The 18,330-nt window shown below is 38.2% G+C and overlaps 1 protein-coding gene across 3 annotated transcripts in view; it reads right to left on the reverse strand.

Annotated features, from left to right (window-relative positions):
- Positions 1-18,330, reverse strand: part of HDHD2 (haloacid dehalogenase-like hydrolase domain containing 2) — a 52,593-nt gene that overhangs the window by 23,861 nt on the left and 10,402 nt on the right. For all 3 annotated transcript variants that reach the window (XM_011977749.1, XM_011977751.1, XM_011977752.1), the window contains exons 2-3: positions 3,442-3,552; positions 1,894-2,102 (exon numbers count right to left, since the gene is read on the reverse strand). In XM_011977749.1, coding sequence (XP_011833139.1) covers positions 1,894-2,102; positions 3,442-3,542 — 310 coding nt within the window. In that variant the 5' untranslated portion in view covers positions 3,543-3,552. The remainder of the gene's footprint in view (positions 1-1,893; positions 2,103-3,441; positions 3,553-18,330) is intronic.

An 18,330-nucleotide genomic window follows, 5' to 3' on the forward strand; every position in this document is an offset into this window, starting at 1 on the left:
TGTCCAGATCTGCAATCAGTAATTTCTCCAAAGAACTACAGTGGGAATTGACACAGATACCAGTCTGAGCACTGGGTTGTCATTACTTTAGGCTTTTCCAGCAGAAGATTACACAATATGTATTATTTAAGAGAAAAAGGAGTTGGTAACTATATTTTCTATTCAAAAGTAGTAATACACAACTTTTACTTAACTAACTTGGTTTTTATTATTTGCATCTCTTTTCACTGACACTAAAATCTAATAGTTACTACTTTGCTTTGTCCTATATATACCTTTAATTAAAAAAAAAAACAAAACAGTATTACTAAAAACAATAAGACTCCTGAATGCAGTTTAAGATCTCTTTGTAGTTCTTTTGTCCTTAGAATTTATCCTACTATGAATGAACAGGTGAAAATACTGTACTTTAAAGTCATTTGAAGTAATTATTTTCTCTGAGTGGTTATGTCACCAACCTGATACAGAGTTAAGTTCATTTCTATTTGGAGGCTGGTTTTTCACTTAATTGTCTTTTCATTGTATACAATATTCACACGGTTCCAAAGTCAAAACTATGTAATGGGGACTTTTTTAAAAGCCTCCTCTCTTAATCCATCCCCCTCCTCCCTTGCTTCCCCTTTAGGTAACCATTTTTATTAGTTTTTCATTTATCCTTCTTTGGCTTCCTTTTACAAATATAAGACAAATATGTATGTATATCCATTTTCTTTTCATTTTCCTACACAGAAAATGTATAAAGATTTCTACACCTTACTTTTTTCGTTTAATATATCCTATGCAGCGCACTCCTTATCAAGAGATAGAACTCTTCATCATTATTTAATTTTCAGCTACAAAGCATTCCATTTTGTGAATATATCACAGTTTATTCAATCAGTCCCTTCTGATGAATATTTGGGTTGTTTCCAATCTTTTGTTATTACAAATAAGGTAGTAATGAATAACCTTGTTCATATGTCATTGTGTATTTTTGTATCTATATTTTAGAGAGAGATTCTTACAAGTGCTGCTTCATATGTAATTTTGCCAGCTACTGCCAAATTCCTCTCCATAGGCTTTGTGTCATTTTATATTCCTGTCAGCACTCAGATGCTTTTAATAAATTTATTTTCTGTTTAATTCAGCAAAGTTGGTTTCTGTTTCTTGCAAACAATAATTCTGATTGATACATTGGCATATTTCCTATTAGTACTAGTTTTGAGGTCTGCCCAACTCTATAGCCATGTTGAACTTATACTCCATTTTCTATATTGTGCTACTGCACTCCGAGTATCCTCAGAAAAGAAGAAATGTGGCAAAGCTTCATATTCTTCCAGAATCTGTTGACTTTTCCAAAGAGAAACACTTTTCTCTTGATTGAAAAATATTTCATATTCAATGTAAAAACTTCACACTATTCAGAATAACATTAAACAAAGAGATCCTGGTGTATCTCATTTAATCAAGTTAATATAGTGGCTCCTGCATTGAGGATTAGCTTATAATACTCAAAGTAATTTTGACCTGTGTTTTTTCAAACCATGGGTCATGATCTATTATTAGATTGTAAAACTAATTTGGAGGGCTCTAAGCATCATCATAATCAAACAAAAAAATCAAACCAAAAAGAAAATAGAATACATGTTATACAGCAAGAGTAAGTATTGCTTAACTTACACAAAGACACACACACAGATACATATTAGGTTACTATGTAATGTGTTTCACTTACTATGGATTACAGTCAAAACAGGTTTGGGAAATGCCAATTTAGATCCAAAATATCAGTATTATCAAATGTTTCAATAATAACGGGGAAATCAGAATAAATATCTCTAAACATCCAGTTTTAAAAATGATTTGTAAGTACATATAAATATCCAGTCTTTAAACTTTCCAAATTTCCCCTACCTTTGAAATCAGGTAGTGCCCGATCATCAACTAGCAGCATGGGTCTGACTTGTTTCTGCTCTAGTAAACTTCTGGCTGCAGTCAGAGATGTGAATATTTCATTTTCAGAGATATCAAATTCCAATTTTCTCAACCTTTCCAACAGGTCTTGCTTGCTCTCTTTGGTCGTATTGGTCACAAACCTAACGATTACAGAAGCACCACGTAACCTGGAGAGGGCAAAATTCAGATGTCAAAAGGCAGCTTTTACATTCTGGCCCTATAGAATCTCCTTATTTGTTAAAACTGTGCCAAATGTTTTTATGGCCAGCAACATGACAATGTCTAGCCTCTTGCCCCTCCAGAATGGCAGCTTTATAGTTTACATAGCTACTTACAGATGTCAATGTTCACCAGATGTAAAAAGATTTTTCTTTCAATCTACAGTAGAAAGCTCATCTTTAAAGTAGTAAAAGCTCTGTCCAACAGGAGCACACTGATTAACAGACATCCATTCCCCTAAAAAAGGCTAACTCAGACAGAAACCATGTCAAGGAGTCAAGATAAAGTCCAACTATGCAATAGATTTTGTTTTTACTTTAAACAACACGTTGTCCACTAAGCTTCTCCACCTATAAAATGAACATCATGACTCCTAACTAAATTGATAACCCCCAACTGATGCCTGCCAGATATATAAGTATGTATTTCTTGATTCCCCAAACGAAAGGTAAGCTCCTTGAAAGAAAGTGAGGTTTGTGTCAATCTTTTGCCCTAATACCTGGCACTGTGATATGAGTCACTAGATTTTCTGATTAACACCATCCTATGAACATTTTAAGGTTGGAAAAAACGTACCACATACTAAATATTGCTGATTTTGAAAACTTCTCTAAATTATTTTAGGATAAAGATCCTTAATATACGTTATTAGTTCTGTTGTGATGAGTTGATTTTTTTTCAGGACACCCAGAAGCAAACATTCACATTCCTCTTACTTTAACACACCTTTACTGGGTATCTCATTTGTATCCAGACTTCTGTTTAGTACTGTGGTTGGTAGATGAGAAATATAAGACAGTCCTTAACCTTTAAAAGCGTTTAGTTGATGGAAATAATTTAAAAATTTCAAGTTCTTTAGCTAAACTTTATTTGAGGAGCTGCACAATCAATGTTAGACCTTAGGTAAAACAAGAGAAAGCAGCACTATGCCTGTCTGTGTGTGCTTTATTTTGTGATTCCAAGATTCATTTGTGATTTTTTCCAATGGTATTTATTCCATATTGTAGAATCTTGAGTTGTCATTCCCACATTTACATTACTGACTTAGAAAATGACATACACATAGAACAAAAAGACTGGAACAAAAGGCCAAACCTAATAAAGCCTTAGAAAACAATGTTTGGAGGAAATTATAATGCATACATCCTCAAGCTAAACCCAAGGCAGTTCCTATATATGGTAAGTTGGTAAAATGCCATCTTAAGGCCATCCATTTAGCTAATGATCTGCCGTGGTAAAATGGCACTTACAAACATATTTGTCAGCTGAACCTGGAGGATAGCTTGCCTTTTAAGAGCTTCCTGTGCGCCTGGCACAGCTGCATCTTCAATGTGAAGTGTGCCACTGAGATCTACCAAAACAGCTTTTAATGCACGGCGTGCTGCCATCCTTCATTCCCTAGGAGAGAGCAAATGAAATTAAAAATACAGTTTAGGAAACAATGGACAATTAAAAACTACTAAGTCTTCAAAAATATCACTCATATCCAGAAAGATCCTGCTTAGTGTTAAGCCGCTTCCATTTTGGAGAAAACTGGTTTTAAAAATTTCAAATCCAAAATTTGATCCATAAAACTTTTACAATACTTAGGTTTAAAAAAAAAAAAAACACTTGAATGAAAACTATAGGAAGGAAAACGCTTACAGAGATACCATTATTTACTTTCAGGTTTTTAAAAAGAACTCTGGTGAACCATTCATTTATTTTTAAACATGAGAATAATGTACTCTAAAGAATGGGTAGATGAAAGGACTAAATCATTAGCATAGTCTTCTTCATCTTTGGTAATGTATAATGAAAATATTCTAATCGCCCTTCTTTGCTCCTGTAACCTGAAACAGAATACATGGCTCTCCCTCGTCTACCACTACCACCTCCTTCTTCTGCCACTCCTGGTGCATACATGGTACCTCTTTTGTGAAGCAGCAGCTGAGGAGACTCTGGCAGTCACTACGGCCAACAAAAAGCCCAAGGAAGAAGTCAAAACTGAGAACAATGATCACATTAATTTGAAGGTGGCCGGGCAGGATGGTTCTGTGGTGCAGTTTAAGATTAAGAGGCATATGCCACTTGGTAAACTAATGAAAGACTAATGTGAATGACAGGCATTGTCAATGAGGCAGATGAGATTCCAATTTGATGGGCAATCAATCAATGAAACAGACACACCTGCACATTTGGAAACAGAAGATGAAGATACAATGGATGTGTTGTGTTCCAGTAGCAGACAGGAGGTGTCTAGCGAAAAGGGAACCTGCTTCTTTACTCCAGAATTCTGTTCTTACAGACGAAGATTACATTCTCAATCAAAAAATGGCAATTTGATTCCACCACATCCTGATGACTACAGTAGTTTTCTCTATTCTTTCATTTCCTCCTTCCCCATTCCTTTATGGTACCTAAAGTAACTGGTATATGTGCACAAGCATATTGCATTTTTTAAACTAAATAGCCAGTGGTATGTTCTAACTGACATCAAGCGGAGATGGGATGGGGAAAAACACTGATTCTGTGAAAATACCCTTTCTCCATTAGTGGCATATTCATTCAGCTATCTTTACATTTCAGTAAGTTATTTTGCTCTGTTTTAACACCACCACCAAAAACCCCATAAAAATCCCTGCATATCTTGTTCAATTAGAGAATTTTAAGGTTTTTCATTTATCAATGTAAAACCAAAGACAATTTTATAACTTTTCCTGCATAGCTGTTACATACAGGGCAATCTGTCTTTAAGTAGGGATAAATTACTCAAAAAAAAAAAAAAATTCTAGTTTTCCGTTCAAGTCAAGCACCTTGGTGTTTACATAAACTTCTTGTTAAAAAAAAAAAAAAAAAGAATTGGGCTGGGCGCGGTGGTTCAGCACTTTTGGGGAGGCCGAGGCGGGCAGATCACTTGAGGTCAGGAGTTCAAAACCAGCCTGCTAAAACCACATCTCTGCATCTCTACTAAAAATACAAAAATTAGCTGGGCATAGTGGCAGGTGCCTGTAATGCCAGCTATTAGGGAGGCTGAGGGACAAGAATGAGGCAGGAGAATCACTTGAACCTGGGAGGCGGAGGTTGTAGTGAGCCAAGATCGCACCACTGCACTCCATGCACTCCAGCCTGGGCAACAGTGGGAGACTCTGTCTCAGGCGGAAAAAAAAAAAAAAAAAAAAAAAAAAAGGTTCCTTTACAGTGGAAAAACCTGCCAGATAAACTTTAAATCAAATGATCAAATTAACACCAGTAAATGGGACAAACCAACATCATGTGCTTCCTGAGAGAGACAACATCACCTGTGTAGGATTCCTAGTTAAATGTTCAACCCAACTTGAATCACAAGGAAAAAGTCAGGCAATTCAAATTAAAGAAAATTGTACGAAACAACTGACTGGGTAAGGAACTGTATCAATTAAAGGAGTCTGAAAAGACACGGCAACTAAATGCATGAGAGTAATATAAAGCCAATGGAGCAAGGATTAACAATTAGTGACTTTAGGTGAAGAATATACGGTTTTTACTGCACTATTACAAACTTTCAACATAAAAAGTTTGAGAAAAATACTAGATCTCTTATCAAAGTGGGCAAAAGAATGATGTTTTCATACCTAATAACAGTGTGATATATAACTATACAAAGTGTTTTTGTCCACGATTCCTGGCTCATAACTCCCATACCCTTGGTTGAAGTGAACAGAATCTCTGACCTTCTCCTGTCCGCTTTTCACCTGCCCAAGGCAGAACTCTCATCTGATTGTGGGTCAAAAGACCCTCATTCCAGAGAGGTTCTGTCTCATACCCTGGAGGAAGGAATGCTGCAGAGGGATCAAGAATAATCTAAACAGGCCTTACTGGGTTTAGATCATGCCCTTTACATTCAATCACATTTTCACACAGTTGCGCATACTTCAATCATACCTATCCAATGAAGTCTCCATTGATAGGGCTCCATGGGGGCTTTTGGGGAGCTGATCACATGGAGGCTGACAGGAGGGTGAACAAGAATGCCCCTTCGTGCTGTGAGGGTGGCACACCCCAACTCCATGGGGACAGAAGCTCTCAGTGGGGACCCTTCCAGACCTTGCCCTATGTATCTCTTCATTTTGGCTGTTAATTTGTATCCTTTAATAAATCCTTTGTAATAAATTGATAAATGTAAGTGTTTCCCTAAATTTGGCGAGCTGTGCTAGCAAATTAATCAAACCCAAAGTGGGACGTGTGAAAACCTCAACTTGAAGCCAGTCGGTAAGAAGTTCCACAGGCCAGGACTCATGACTGGTGTCTGAAAATGGAGAAGGCAGTCTTGGAGACTAAGCCCTCAACCTGTGGGATCTGACACTACCTCCAGGCAGACAGTGTTGGAACTGAATTGGAGGACTCCCAACTGGTATCTGCAGCAGAACTGATTGCTTGCTTGCTGATGGGGAAAAATCTCCACATATTTTGGGGTCACAGAAGTCTTCTGTATTGACCGTTGCTGTGCTGGTGTGACAGCAGAGGAAAAACAGTTTGAATGTTTTCTTCAAGAATGATAATAGTTACACAAAATGAAATTCCATGTATCTACCTCATCCCCAACTTAAGAATAGAACTAATGGCAATATTGCTGAAGCCTCCTGTAAGAATCTGGTCAGTTAAATTTCCTGGAAGTAACTGGTACAATTAATTTGTGATAATAATTTTGTTTCTTTCCTTCATATTTTTTACCAATTGCTTAGTTTTACCATTTTCTCAGTTTTACCATTTTAGAATGTTATAAAAATGAAATCACAATGTACACATTCTTTCACAATTTTCATGATTTGTTTTGCTCAACATTGTATTTCTGAGATTCAGCCATGTTGGTGCCTTTTATACTCTACCAAAAGCAAAACCAAGATCCACCCTTTGGGATTATGACTAGAACTGCATTTAATCTACAGGGCAGTATCAGGATAACTTATTTTTAAAGGAAATAAGATCATTATTATATTGCCATCCTATCCATCAACATACTGTATCTCTCCATTCACATAAGTTTTTTAGTTTTATAAATATCTACATAAATGGCTTGCATATATTTGTAGACACAACTCTATCATTGCTATAGTATTTTATATTACCTTTTCTAACAGTTTGGTGTTGCTGTATTAAAATACATTTTTTGGTTGTTGTTGTTGTCTTATATCCTTTAACCATTCCAAACTTTTTTTTTTTTTGAGACAGGGCCTTGTTCTGTCACCCAAGCTGGAGTGCAGCTCCATGATCACAGCTCACTACAGCCTCAACTGCCCATGCTCAAGCAATCCTCTCACATCAGCCACCCAAGTAGCTGTTACCACAGGAATGCACCACCACGCCTGGCTAATTTATTTTTTCTGTAAAGATGGGGTCTTCCTATGTCTCTTAGGCTGGTCTCCAACTCCTAAGCTCAAGTGATCCTCCCACCCTGGCCTTCCCAAGTGCTGGGATTACAGGTGTGAGGCACCACATCTGGCCCCAAACTTTAATTCTAAAATAAGAAAAAAAGAAAATTGTCACTTGTAGTTGGTAATTATTATCTACATAGAAAATTATTGTCTACATAGAGAATTTTCTATGTAGTCAATAATTACCAACCACAAGTGATAATTTTTTTCTATTTTTCTTATTTTCTGTTTTATTATTCTAATTAGGAACTCCATAATTGAATAGAAGTAGTGATAGCATGCATCCTTATTATATTCTTGATTTTTTAAAGGAATATTTTTAGTATTCATACATTAAGTAAGCTTGCTGTAGGACTCTGCTGATATTTTAGCCATTTAAGAAAGTTCCCTTCTACTCCCTGTTGCTAAGAATTTTTGTCATAAATGGCTATTGGATTTTACCTACTACTTTTTCTGTATGCAATGAGATGATCACATTTTTTCCCCTTAAGTTGTCAATGAGGTCAATTAATATTAAGTAAATCCTGCACAAATCCAATGCAGTCCTGATATATTATCTTTTTTTACTTACTGCTAGATTCAAATACTAAAAGATTAGAAACAACCTAAATGACCATCAACAGAAGGCTAGTTTAATAAATTATGGTATTTGTCAGGTTTTTCCACATTCAGTATTTTTCCCTTTCACATTTTATTCTTTGGGGCTGAGTCATTAAAGAGGGTAGGGAGGAACTAAACTCTACCTTCTAAAAACAGGAGTATCCTCATATATTATTTCAAATTCTTCAGTGAGAAAGACTTGTTCTCTATTGATTTACTCAATCATTTATTTATGTAATCTGTATGGGCTCACAGATATTTATTCTGTTCTTTGTGCCATAAGCTAATACTATGTCACTTATTTTGTCGCTGAAATTGTTTTAGCTTTGGTCATTGAGAGCTCTCTCAGGTTGGCTCCTGTGCTTCCATCCTTTTGTTTTTTGAGCACTTCTTTGCTTCTGGAACTACATGATGCTCCAGACTCACCTTGTCTTTTCCTGTAAGCTGATAATTGATTACATTTTGATATGGTTTGGCTGTGTTCCCACTCAAATCTCATCTTGAATTGCAGCTCCCATAATCCCCACATGCTGTGGGAGGGACCCAGTGGGAGGTAATTGAATCATGTGGGCAGGTTCTCCCGTGCTGTTCTCGTGACAGTAAGCCTCACAAGATCTGATGGTTTAATAAAGTGCAGTTCCCCACACACGCTCTCTTGCCTGCCACCATGTAAGACGTGCCTTTGTTACTCCTTTGTCTTATGCCATGATTGTGAGGCCTCCCCAGCAATGTGGAATTGTGAGTCCATTAAACCTCTTTCCTGTATAAATTACGCAGTCTTGGGTATGTCCTTACAGCAGCATGAGAATGAACTAGTACAGATTTTTAGATGATTGGGAAAGAAAAGAATAATATTTTATGATACATTAAAATAATATTAAATTAAAGTTTTAGTTCCATAAATAAATGCTTTTCATTTCATAAAAAAAAAGTTTGTAGAAAAAAATTTTCTTTCCTGTTACCTAGATATCTACCTAACATTCTCAATTTTACTTTTTGGCCTGCAAAGCCTTACTATCTGGCCCTTTACAGAAAAAGTTTATTGACCCTGTGCTAGGGGAGGAGATTCCTACTGGTGAAGAGTGGCAAAAAAACACACAAAAAAAACCTAAAACCAGCAAGCTAAACACCCTTAATTCCACTTACACAGACATACACATAACACTATGCCCTATATGGTCACAGAAAGTGAGTACATATGTTCTCATAAAGAAAAAACTCGTATATGCTTCTATTTAGAAGTGTGAGGGCAAAAGTGGGCTCTGACGAGAAAGAAAAATAATGAGGAAAATACATGTGATTATATAAGAATAAGAGAACAGACCATAAATAAGTATTTAAGTAATGAACAAAAAGAACATTACAGCTACACGGGATCTTCAAGATTATCTGCTCTCGAATCACCCCTCACCCCTCTTTCTACACACACTGGTTTTACACCTTGGTTGGGAAAACCAAGGTCCAGATAATGTCTACACAGATACTACCTTCTCTTGAAGATGATGGTGCTCAGATGAAGAAATTACTAACAAAGATTTGTTACTAAATTTGCCTTCTAACTTTTTCTAAAGGTTCAATGCACCCGACAAACTATTCTTAAATGAAACAGAATTTACCTCCCTACACAGAATATACCAGACATACCACACAAATATTAAATAGATCTTTGGCATATTATTTATAAAATACCTATTACATTAATGCAAAGAATGTTATTAATAATGTATAAAATTAGATATACAAAAGGAATACAAATTTAATGAAAAAATTTGAAAGCACGTGTCCAAGAAGCTATTTTTCTCTTTTAAAAGAAGATTGTTGGCCAGGTACAGTGGCTCGCACCTGTAATCCCAGCACTTAGGGTGGCTGAGGCAGGAAGATTGCTTGAATTCAGGAGTTCGAGACCACTGTGGGCCACAAAGTGAGACCCCCATCTCTATAAAAAATAAACAAAAAGTAGCCAAGCATGGTGGTGTGTGCCTGTAGTCCCAGTTACTGGGACTGCGTAAGCCCAGGAGTGTGGGGCTGCAGTGAGTTATGACTGTGCAGGCAGGGCAACACAGTGAGACTATATCCCTAAAACACACACACACACACACACACACACACACACACACACACACACACAATTTGTATTTTACTAATATTTCCTCATCACAATAAAGACACAACTACTCATGATGCTTAAGAAATAATGCAGTGTGCTAGTAGAGTTATTTCTCTAGTTAACTGAAGGTAACTAGAAATGATAAATGTTTATTTCAAATAACTATTACTCAAAACATTTTGGGATTTTTCTCTAGGAATTACCATCAATGTTAGCATATGTGTCACACATGAAAATCAGCTTCATTAACCAATGGCTCCATTTTATTTTTAACTCAAGTGGCATTACCATCCTTGACTACCCATCTCATTCAGCAGGCTTTATTCTGAAACTTTCAAAATTAAATCCATCTTTAAAGCATACAAATTGTAACCAATAAAAATATCCCAAAGAATATGTACTAGCTCTGAAAGCAATTCCAAAATAGGAATCCAAAAATATCTTGAGCAATGTAGAAGCTTATCGTTTCCCACCCTGACTACTTTGAAAGGGTAAACATTTATTGAATAAACTCTGGTATGCTTATTTTTAAAAATCACTTTAAACTTGGGCTTCCATAATATAGCAGGCTAAGAATCAAATTAACTCTCCAAATAAAACCTAACAATACTAGATCAAAAACTTATACACGTGTCTGTGCGCGTGTGTGCACGCATGTGTGTGTGTAAGCCACAAGGTGCAAGGAAAAAAGGAATTGTTAGATCTGAATAAAAGCAAGAACTCAGGAGATGAGCAGAACACTGGCCTGTTTTGGCTCCAAAGGTATCTGTCACACTATGTGACCTTGAGTTATCTTTTTTCCCCATGAGCCTCTTCAGGGAATAAAATATAAACTCAGAGCCCATCTGAAGAGACAGATCCTCTGACCTAAAAACCAAGACCTCACTGTAAGGGTGAGCCAGAAATAAACCTATCCCAGGCACTCCCTCCCTACCTTGTCTCAGTTGACTACAAGAAAATCAACTGCTTTGAAACGTGGCCCAAAGGGGTGGGAGGTAGAAAGTGCTGCAGAGAATTTGGAACCATAAACCAGCGCTGGGCTCAATTTGCAGACCAAATTCACATCACCTAAGATAAGCCTCCGAAAAACTTCAAGATTTTAATTAGTGTGACCTTGACTAGCAGGTGCCTGGCTATAGCAAATATAAACCCTCCCTCAAAATACTAGTTTTCAGCCCAAACAGCAAAGAAATCCATAAATAAAATCAAAGAGCCAAGCATGGTAGCATGGGCCTGTAGTCCTAGCTACTTGGGAGGCTAAGGTGGGAGGACTGCTTGGCCTCAGGAGTTCAAGGCCGCAGCGAACTATGATAGCATCACTGCATTCCAGCTTGGACAACAGAGCAAGACCCTGTCTCAAAAAAAAAAAAAAAATCAAATCAAATTCTAACAATGATGAGCCAGTAACCTAAGGAAACAAGTCATGGTAAGGGAGCACCTACAGAAACAACAGACTGCACAAGCAGCCCTATAAGGGCTTCTTATTCTTCTAATGTAATTATCATAATGCCTACATGTTTAAAAAACAAAAGGTGCCAGGCGCGGTGGCTCACGCCTGTAATCCCAGCACTTTGGGAGGCCGAAGCGGGCGGATCACGAGGTCAGGAGATCGAGACCATCCTGGCTAACACGGTGAAACCCCGTCTCTATTAAAAATACAAAAAATTAGCCGGGCGTGGTGGCAGGCACCTGTAGTCCCAGCTGCTTGGGAAGCTGAGGCAGGACAATGGCATGAAACCGGGAGGCGAAGCTTGCAGTGAGCTGAGATCGTGCCACTAGCCTGGGCGACAGAACGAGACTCCGTCTCAAAAAAAAAAAAAAAAAAAGGGCAAGATAAAAAATATGAGGAGAAGGACCAAAAAGAGGCATTTTCTTTTCATATATACCTGTCTCTTATACACATCTAGATGTGTATAAACCCTCGCTATACGCCAATGGCAAAGAGAAGATCTTGAAAGCAGCCAAGGGAAAAGACAAATTACTTTCAAAGGAGCAACAGTTAAGACTCAGATTCAATGCAACTCCAATCAATACCCCAAAAAGTGTCTTGTGGAATTTGATAAGCTGATGCTAAAATGGTTACACCAGTACAAATGGCCAAGTATAGCCAAGACACTTCAGCCAAGACCGAACAAGAAAAAGAAAGCAGGCCTTGCTTTACCTAATATCCAGACTTACTTAATGAGGTCCTGTAATTAATTAAAATGGTGTGGTATTAATACATATGGAGACAAACTCACCAATGGAACAGAAAATACAGAAAAAGATCCCAATATGTGTAGAAACTTCATATATGATAAAAGTAGTGTCTCCGATTAGTAAAGAAAAAATAAAATGATCAATAATATGGTGTTGGAACCATGGAATATCCGTATGAGAAAAAATGAAATTGGACTCCCACATCACACCATACACAACAATTTCTTTTTCCAAGGAGATTAAACAACCACATGTTTAAGGCAAAACTGTAAAACTTTTAGATAGGAGAGTATCTTCATGACTTGAGGACAGAAAAGGAACCATAAACCAGCGCTGGGCTCAATTTGCAGACCAAATTCACATCACCTAAGATAAGCCTCAGAAAAACTTCAAGATTTTAATTAGTGTGACCTTGACTAGCAGGTGCCTGGCTATAGCAAATATAAACCCTCCCTCAAAATACTAGTTTTCAGCCCAAACAGCAAAGAAATCCATAAATAAAATCAAAGAGCCAAGCATGGTAGCATGGGCCTGTAGTCCTAGCTACTTGGGAGGCTAAGGTGGGAGGACTGCTTGGCCTCAGGAGTTCAAGGCCGCAGCGAACTATGATAGCATCACTGCATTCCAGCTTGGACAACAGAGCAAGACCCTGTCTCAAAAAAAAAAAAAAAATCAAATCAAATTCTAACAATGATGAGCCAGTAACCTAAGGAAACAAGTCATGGTAAGGGAGCACCTACAGAAACAACAGACTGCACAAGCAGCCCTATAAGGGCTTCTTATTCTTCTAATGTAATTATCATAATGCCTACATGTTTAAAAAACAAAAGGTGCCAGGCGCGGTGGCTCACGCCTGTAATCCCAGCACTTTGGGAGGCCGAAGCGGGCGGATCACGAGGTCAGGAGATCGAGACCATCCTGGCTAACACGGTGAAACCCCGTCTCTATTAAAAATACAAAAAATTAGCCGGGCGTGGTGGCAGGCACCTGTAGTCCCAGCTGCTTGGGAAGCTGAGGCAGGACAATGGCATGAAACCGGGAGGCGAAGCTTGCAGTGAGCTGAGATCGTGCCACTAGCCTGGGCGACAGAACGAGACTCCGTCTCAAAAAAAAAAAAAAAAAAAGGGCAAGATAAAAAATATGAGGAGAAAACACACGAAAGACTATCAATGTACAGATTCATTCAGAAGGCCCAATGAATTCTAAGCAAGATAAATGAAAATAAATCCACATCTAAACTCTCGCTATACGCCAATGGCAAAGAGAAGATCTTGAAAGCAGCCAAGGGAAAAGACAAATTACTTTCAAAGGAGCAACAGTTAAGACTCAGATTCAATGCAACTCCAATCAATACCCCAAAAAGTGTCTTGTGGAATTTGATAAGCTGATGCTAAAATGGTTACACCAGTACAAATGGCCAAGTATAGCCAAGACACTTCAGCCAAGACCGAACAAGAAAAAGAAAGCAGGCCTTGCTTTACCTAATATCCAGACTTACTTAATGAGGTCCTGTAATTAATTAAAATGGTGTGGTATTAATACATATGGAGACAAACTCACCAATGGAACAGAAAATACAGAAAAAGATCCCAATATGTGTAGAAACTTCATATATGATAAAAGTAGTGTCTCCGATTAGTAAAGAAAAAATAAAATGATCAATAATATGGTGTTGGAACCATGGAATATCCGTATGAGAAAAAATGAAATTGGACTCCCACATCACACCATACACAACAATTTCTTTTTCCAAGGAGATTAAACAACCACATGTTTAAGGCAAAACTGTAAAACTTTTAGATAGGAGAGTATCTTCATGACTTGAGGACAGAAAAGGTTTTCTAAAACGAGACATGAAAAGCACAAACCATTGAAGAAAAGACAGATAAATTCAACTGTATTTCAAAAGTACCATAAAGAGAGTGAAAATATAGAAAAAGAACTTATTTTTCTAACACATGTAGGAAAAGACAAGATTCCAGGAAGTATAAAGTATAAATAGTAAGAAAAAGAGGAATGACCCAATAGAAAAACGGCGTAAGATCTTAACATATCCTTTACAAAAGAGCAAATCTGGCCGGACGCGGTGGCTCACACCTGTAATCCCAGCACTTTGGGAGGCCAAGGTGGGCGGATGACCCTAGGTTAGGCATTCAAGACCAGCCTAGCCAACAAGGTGAAACCGTGTCTCTACAAATACTAAAATTATCTGAATCCCAGCTACTCGTGAGGCTGAGGAGGGAGAATTGCTTAAACCTGGGAGGCGGAGGTTGCAGTGAGGCCGAGATCACGCCATTGCACTTCAGCCTGGGCGACAGAGCGAGACTGTGTCTCAAAAAAAAAAAAAAAAAAAAAGGGGCAAATCTGAACAGCAAATAAATGAAGATACTCAAAGCTCACTGGTAATCAGGAAAATACAAATTTCACGCACAGTGAGATCAATGCACCAACCTACAGATGCGCAAAATTTAAGACTGCAAACACCAAAGGCTGTCAACAGGAATTCCCATATGCTGCTGGTGAAAGAATATACTTGTACAAGCATTTTGGAATTAGTCTGGCATCACCATACCCTATGATCTGGCAATTCCACTTCCAAGTATACCTTTGAGAGATTATTTCACAGTGTACCATGATACATGAACAAAGACGTCTATAACAGCACCACTTGTAACAGCCAGAAAATGGAAACAATATAAATGTCCATCAACAACAGAATGGATACAGCATGTTTCCAAGGGCTGTGGCTGGTGGTAGCCATGGGATCTCCAACTGCATGCAAGAGCAACCTGGAAAGACTTTGACAGCGCAGGTCAGTACAATACCTGCAAGCTGCAACTCAGCTTTCCTATAATGTTTCAGGACCAGGGCTGGAAGCGCCTTCCATGTGTCAACTTCCAGTGTAGATGGGTGTTTTGTTTTGTTTTGTTTGAGACGGAGTCTCACTCTGTCACCCAAGTGGAGTGCAGTGGCATGATCTTGGCTCACGGCAACCTCCACCTCCCGGGTTCAAGCGATTCTCCTGCCTCAACCTCCCAAGTATCTGGGATTACAGGTGCCCGCCATCACACCTAGCTAATTTTCTTGTATTTTTAGTATAGATGGGTTTCACCATGTTGGCTAGATTGGTCTCGAACTCCTGACCTCAGGTGATTCGCCCCCTTGGCCTCCCCTCCCAAAGTGCTGAGATTAGAGGCATGAGCCACTGCTCCTGGCCAGTTTAGCTTTCACACTAAGCTTTTTGTTCTGCAGGTTGCCCCCAAGTTTCCTGGCAGTGTGTGATCTTGAGGAGGTGAGCTTGTTTCTGGAGCTGTGCTTTAAGATTCATGTTACACGCAAAGCTGTCCTCGTGTGTGACTATGGACCTATGGATTTGGGAGAATCTCTATGGGAAGCAGAAGGCAAGACCCCAGTCGTTTTAGGGAGAAACAACAGCATGCTGTATGTGCAGATCAATTAAAGATTAATAAAGACTGATAAAAGTAAAAACAACAACAACAACAACAAAAACCAGAATGGATAAGTAAGTTGTGGTATATTTATACACAGGAAAAAAAGGCAGCAGAAAGAACTTACATTCAAATCGCTTTACATAACTCTCAAATCTCCTAGAGGGTGAAAAAAGCAAGTCAAAAAAGAATATGTATAGCATGGTTTAATATTATAGTACTCAAAAATACAGATGCATACATAGGTGATAAAACCGTAAAGAGAAGCAAGGGAATGATTATCACAACAGTGGGGATACTAATTACCCTCCAGAGGGCAGGAAGCAGATGCAAACCAAGAGGAGCACAAAGGGAGCCTCTAAGGTATGGCAATACTCTACTTCTTAACCTAGACAATGAGAATATGGGTGCTTTTAATTTTACTATAATTATTTTAAACATATATGTTTTACATACTCTTATACAGATGATATACTGCACAATAAAAAATGAGTCTTCTTATATTTTAGTCAGTTATTTCTCATACATTTAATAGTTATAAAAAGCTAAATTAGTCCAGTAGTCCAGACAATTACTATACACTCAGCATAAAAGCCTCCACCTCTAAGGCATTTTGAATTTTAAGTAAATCCCCAATTCTGTTTGTCTTTCATAATGTATCTGATGAAAGAGGGAAAAAGAAGACTGCAGAGGTTAAAAAATATATTAATAGCTGTGGTTAATCAAGTTTCAACTGCAAAATCCTCCCTTCTGTAAAAGTCCACATGTTATTCTATTTCTGATCTTTACTGTGACCTTGAATTGAAGGGTTATATAAGCAATAGCATCAACTATTACCTCCCTGAGAGGGAAAACAGCTTGTTCATCAAAAGACTAGACCATTCCTAGGGATTGTATTTGGATGCGTAACAGTTAAAAAATTCTTTGAAGTACACTAACTGCCCCACGAAAGGATGGACCAAAAAGAGGCATTTTCTTTTCATATATACAGAGGAATCTAAAATTGCTTCTCCCAAAATCCAACTTTTACAGGAGACATCTAATATTCAATAAAAAGTGTTACCTCTGAAGGTGATTAAAAAACAAAATACGAACAAGACTAGAAAAACAATGAAAGTAAGAATTGTACTATTTACTTGGAGCCAGGGAACTATCATAATAAATATCTATCATTTTAATCCTTATTGAAGCATCCACACAGGCTTAATGTTACCAAAACATTTTAAAAGCCTATATTCTTTGCTATCATCAGTTCCACAGAACATACCGCGAGTGACTGACTAAGGCCTAGAATAAAATTGAGATGCCCCATTCATACCTCAAAATATACTTACTTCTTCAGTTAGTCCCAGTAACTTGATCACTTTGACCTCTCTTCTTGTCCAAACCTTTTTTCTTTTCTTTTCTTTCTTTTTTTTTTTGGAGAGAAGATCTGACTCTATCTCCTAGGCTGGAGTGCAGTGGCACAATCTCTCAGCTCACTGTAACCTCTGCCTCCCTGCAGTGGCACAATCTCTCAGCTCACTGCAACCTCTGCCTCCCCGGCTCAAGCCATCCTCTCACCTCCTCCTCCCAAGTAGCTGGAACCACAGGTGTGCACCACCACGTCCAGCTAATTTTTGTACTTTTAGTAGAGACGGGTTTCACCACATTGCCTAGGATGGTCTCGAACTGGTGAGTTCAAGCGATCTATCCGCCTTGGGCTCCCAAAGTGCTGGGATTACAGGCATGAGCCACCAAGCCTTGTCTGAACCTGTATAATACTCGTTACCTGAACTACAAGCCGGTATTTGATAAAATATAATTGTAAAATACTAATATAACCCTCAAAATAACTATAAAGGCTTCAAAGGTAGTGCCTGATTTTGTTTATCTTGGGTCCATACCCACAATCTCTCATAATCGGAACAAATTACATGGGAGACCCCTTAGAAGAGCCATAAACCACTGACAGTGGTACATATTCAATGCAAAGAAGAAAAGCAAATTCTCTCATTCCAAGAGGAGAACTTCAGATACTTCAGAGGACATCCGGGCTTGAATATCTCAGGGACATCTCAATCCAAGTCCTTTCACCCTCAAAGGTGCTCTTTCCCAGCCATCCCTATGAGTGGTTGGCAGCACCATCAATCCAGACGCCAAATTATGTCAGCAGTTCTACTTCCTTTACGATCTTAGATCCACTTACCTTCATCATTTTTAAAACTACCTTTTTGAAGTTTGAAATCAACTCTCATCTAGACTATTTCAACAACATCTTTTTTTTTTTTTTTTTTTTTTTTTTGTTTTTTTTTTTTTTTTTTTTTTTTTTGAGACGGAGTCTCGCTCTGTCGCCCAGGCTGGAGTGCAGTGGTGTGATCTCGGCTCACTGCAAGCTCTGACTCCTGGGTTCAGGCCGGTCTCCTGCCTCAGCCTCCCAAGCAGCTGG

Source organism: Mandrillus leucophaeus, unplaced genomic scaffold, assembly GCF_000951045.1.
Source record: "Mandrillus leucophaeus isolate KB7577 unplaced genomic scaffold, Mleu.le_1.0 Scaffold1830, whole genome shotgun sequence".
Taxonomy (NCBI): domain Eukaryota; kingdom Metazoa; phylum Chordata; class Mammalia; order Primates; family Cercopithecidae; genus Mandrillus; species Mandrillus leucophaeus.